This window comes from Paramormyrops kingsleyae, chromosome 1 (assembly GCF_048594095.1).
Source record: "Paramormyrops kingsleyae isolate MSU_618 chromosome 1, PKINGS_0.4, whole genome shotgun sequence".
Classification (NCBI taxonomy): domain Eukaryota; kingdom Metazoa; phylum Chordata; class Actinopteri; order Osteoglossiformes; family Mormyridae; genus Paramormyrops; species Paramormyrops kingsleyae.
In genome coordinates this window covers 2,922,988-2,927,317 of record NC_132797.1, presented here as the reverse complement: position 1 = coordinate 2,927,317, position 4,330 = coordinate 2,922,988, and the positions used below count along the sequence as shown (strand labels likewise).

At 40.5% G+C, this 4,330-nt stretch overlaps 1 protein-coding gene across 1 annotated transcript; it reads right to left on the bottom strand.

Moving 5' to 3' along the window:
* Nucleotides 1-84: 84 nt before the first annotated feature.
* On the bottom strand, nt 85-2,138 carry ndufb2 (NADH:ubiquinone oxidoreductase subunit B2). The gene is made up of 4 exons (XM_023825957.2): nt 1,932-2,138; nt 970-1,114; nt 668-743; nt 85-185 (listed from the first exon to the last, which is right to left on the bottom strand). The coding sequence occupies exons 1-3, from the start codon at nt 2,015-2,017 to the stop codon at nt 669-671; spliced, it is 306 nt and encodes a 101-aa protein (XP_023681725.1). The 5' UTR covers nt 2,018-2,138; the 3' UTR covers nt 85-185; nt 668.
* Between the last annotated feature and the right edge of the window lie 2,192 nt (nt 2,139-4,330).

Sequence of the window (4,330 nt, the reverse complement as noted above, 5' to 3'; positions counted from 1 at the left end):
TCTTGTTGTGCTTATTGGTTTCTAAATGATATAGGCTCAACATCTGATCTGCTTTACCCAAGAAAAGCAACAGAGCCTGTGGAATGGGATAAATCCATATTTCTTTATTAGTCTATTTACAATACTGACTGATGAACAACTGCACCAGTTAGTCCAGCTGGAATCCGGCACATGAAAGGATGATCCTAGCAGCAGAAAATGAATACTCTCAGAGTGAAGCACATCCTATGATGCATACAATTTGCTACAAGGAAAGAAACATACAACCACTAGTTGAATGTGAATTTTAAATAATAATAATCATCATCATCACTATATTAATCCCCGTGGGGAAATTGTCTTTTTTACACCTCCCTCAACTTGCTCTTTCTAAGCAAGCGGTCTGCGAAGGGCAGCCACCCGTAGCGGCACCCAGGGAGCTGGGGTTAAGGGCCTTGCTCAAGGGTTTGAACCAGCGGCCTTGTGATTACAAGCACACAGACTTAGCCCACTGAGCCACACGCTGCCCCAAATACTCTCAACCACAGAAGTTAAACAGCTTAAAATGTAAACTTTAAATGACAAGTCGGGCTAAAAAGTTATGTCACTGCAAGAAGCGTTAAAGCCCAGTACAGAAACTTTTCCTAGTTATACACACTCCTTAGAATGGGGGCGGGGGTAGTTATACCTCACTCTTCATCATCTGCAGGTATCCCAAGTTCTTCATCTGTCCACTGAGAAGCATCAGGCCATGGAAAGTGACCCTGAGGAGAAAGGAAGACAATTTCCATTTAACAGGACAGCCTGACCGTGTGGTCAACAAAAGCTCAATGTACAGAGAGTATAGCGAGATCAGGACAGATGAAACAACCGGACATGAAGCAGTAGGAGTGGTAAGCTGACCGCCAGCCAAACTAAAGTAGTCAGCCAAAAGACATGTCTGAAATCGACCCATTCTGGGACTTGGCAGTTAATATTCTCCCAGCTTACCAGCACTGCATCTGGGTCATGCCAACAGTGCCACAGAATCCAGAACCACATGGCACCGCTGAGTAGTTCTGCTTGGAATTGCTGGCTTCTAGTGAGCTGAGGGGCTTGCCGATACTGGGCCTCTATGTGAGGTCCACCGCCTGCTCTGTAAATGCACACAAAAGTCAAGCTTTGAAAAGAACAGCCTGCATGCCTACATGCCACGCACTCGGGGATATACACAACATACGTAATACCAGTAGATAACAGTGATAAAATATAAGGGTTATCATCACACTGTAGTTTACATTAATATTTTACAGTAACAGTTTTGGTTACATACCTTACACTAAAGCAGGATATTCCCAATCATCACATAGCCATTTCATATATTAGGTCATTTCTCTTCCACATCACACAACTGGACTAATTATGGGATGTAGTATTAGTTGAAGGTTACACATTGTCTAGCTAGGGAATAGACGAAACATCAAGATCGACTGGGAGCTAAAGGAGAAGACTGGGAACCACTGACAAAAAACTGCAATTTTGCTGGATAGTTTGTTTACAAATTACGAGTTATCCGAATTCAATTATCTCGGTATTATTGTATGACATTTAGTAGCAAAAGGGTTACGAGTACCTGTTCCTGCCCATCACACTCCCTACTGCCCTCACTAAAAATCCATATCCAGAAACGAATCACGACTGAACATTTTTCTATAAGAATAATGTCACTGACACAGATCACCTCAATGTCACACAGTAATACTGTTAAACTGAGATCAACGGTGGTCTGCAAAATAAGCTACATAGCAAAATTCTTCAAAATTAAAATCATATCAATTATAAAACCCACAGAACTATACAAGACAGCTAAATAGTACATACAGCAAACCGGAAAAATCAGTACTTATTAAAAAAACATTCTGTCGATGTGGCTATCCAAACTAGCTACCCCCCTACAACACAAGCGTGCTTACCTTCGCACTACAATTCTTTGAGGTCCACGATTAACGAGTCGTGTCCCTTCTCTGAAGACAGATAAAACTCTTCCAAGAGAAGACATCTTATCCTGTTTTCCTCGTCCGTCCCTGTACTTTGCTGTTTTTCACAACCTTGAAAACATCTATTTTATTCAAAATGTCACCTTCCTCTTCCGACTGTATATCCACATGTCAACAACAAGCTCTGTGATTGGCCCAGCTTCTTCTTCATGTCATTTACTCGTTCGTTGAGGTTTACTGTGTGTATGGTAACATAGCATCTCGCCATCTACTGGGTGGGAATGTAAAACACCATTTCGCGTCTAATGCTTAATAAGAAGAGCGTGTTACTGCTCCCTCCGTGGGACTGGCACTCCGTCCAGGGTGTTCTCTTGCCTTCTGCATTATGCTGCCTGGGATATGTTCCAGTACCCCCCTCTCCGAGCACCCCGTGCTGTGTAAGCCGTTGGAAGATAGGCGCATAAATGTTTATATCATCGTAAATAATTTATACATGCCGTAAGATCCGTGAGCTTTTAGTTGGGTCCAGGGCACCAGGGGTGACTCCGTTTCTAAAGGCGGACTTATGTAACTAAAATGTAACTAATTTGTTCATCCCTGGTTCAAAACCATATAACGAATTTTACTAGTTGATCAGTGCTTGTAAGATGGATGGATGGCGTTTTACAAGTATCAAAACAACAATGTATACTTGTAATGAAATCACTTCTTCGTATTTAACTTCGTCTTTAAGTATTTTGGCACAGTTTTCCACTAGTTGTATTTTCCTCCTTAAATCATAAGCGTTATTTGTCTTGTTAAATTATTTTTATTGATTGGGAGAAAAGTATTTCACCTATACAATACGTATTAGGTGAGTATATCCGTCAGATGCATGTATGTCCACTAGAGGGAGACAATGACCTTTGTTGAATTCAAAATCCCACTGAAAAGAGTAAATACGTGGAAAACAGACCAGGAACAAGCGCCAAAGCATAGGACAGTGTTTATTTCTGTAGTAGGTTCATACAGTTGTGTTTGTTGTTGAAAATGGTAATGTTTTCTTCAATTGCTAGCTTCCAAAATGAAAGACTTATTATTCCGATGCAGCGATGTAAATATATGTTCTTCTTCAAGGGACAGACACCTATCCTGCGAGTTTATAATTTTGACAGTCCAGAAGCAAAGCTCATTATGCAAAAAAAATCACACAGTCCTGTTCATTAATATAATGTAACTATCACTTTATTAGTGTTACAAATATAAAAGCATGAACTGATATCAGTCCAAATTATGTGACAGCAAAATAAAAATGGAACACGTGGATGAGACAATTAGAGCAATTATCAATGTCGTTTCCAAGGAGGTTACAAACTAAAAAGCACCCCCACTATGCCCGAGGTAGCTGGAGGTCTTGATCTGACAAGCAGTTATACTGATAATGGTGGCAGTCTTCAGCATAAGCTCCCCCTCCCCAAAGAAATGCTGAAATCATCATGTGTAACATTGACTCCAGCTGGAGGGAAATGTGCTATCCTGCATAAGTAACGGCTGCATTAAGCATGTGCAGACTGAAAATGTACTTAGGATAGTTATTAAAAAATACTTGGTGTAAATATTTTCGCCTGTACATTTACAAAAGAAATGTATGCAAATTACAGGTGAAATGTCAACTCAAGCGTGTAAAACCACAGATGCTAAACACTGCAGAATTAACAGCTGTACATTTAAAATAGAAAAACACATAATACCAGGCGGGGGGGGGGGGGGGGGGGTATTATTTTGCAGAACAGTGTCATTCACATCAGGTGGGCAATAATAAACTCTTTCTGTGAGGACTGTGACTATTGAAAACTTAACATGTTTCCACAACAAAATGATGAAGATTTAAGAAATCTGTATTCCTGGCCATACGAAGGACCTAGTCAGACTATATTTGCTAAGGCTGTATGACCTTTACATAAAATACTATGCAACCATTTCATTTGTAATGAGTGGCTTGTAAAATCCCAACACAGGATTACTGTATTCATACATGATATTGCATCATTCCTTCCCATAGTAATTTTGAAGATGAAACAGCAACAGTAATGTTGTAATTACATTATTTTAATAGTCATACTGCTTTGTAATCAAACTACTTAGCAGTAACAATGTATTAAGGACTGGAAAAATACAGGTTTGAGCTGCAAACAAGGAGTCTGTTAGCTGCCTATGGGACTCTGCGTAATTTAGTCATCTCCTGGCTATACCAGAAATGGCAGCAACTCCAACAAGAGTACCCTGGCTTAGCTGGACGTACAGTAAGGTACATGGAGGGGGGGGGGGCTTACAGCCTCCTTCACCATTACCCCAGAAACCCTTCAAAAAGTACCCACAATGAAGGAGCAAATGAG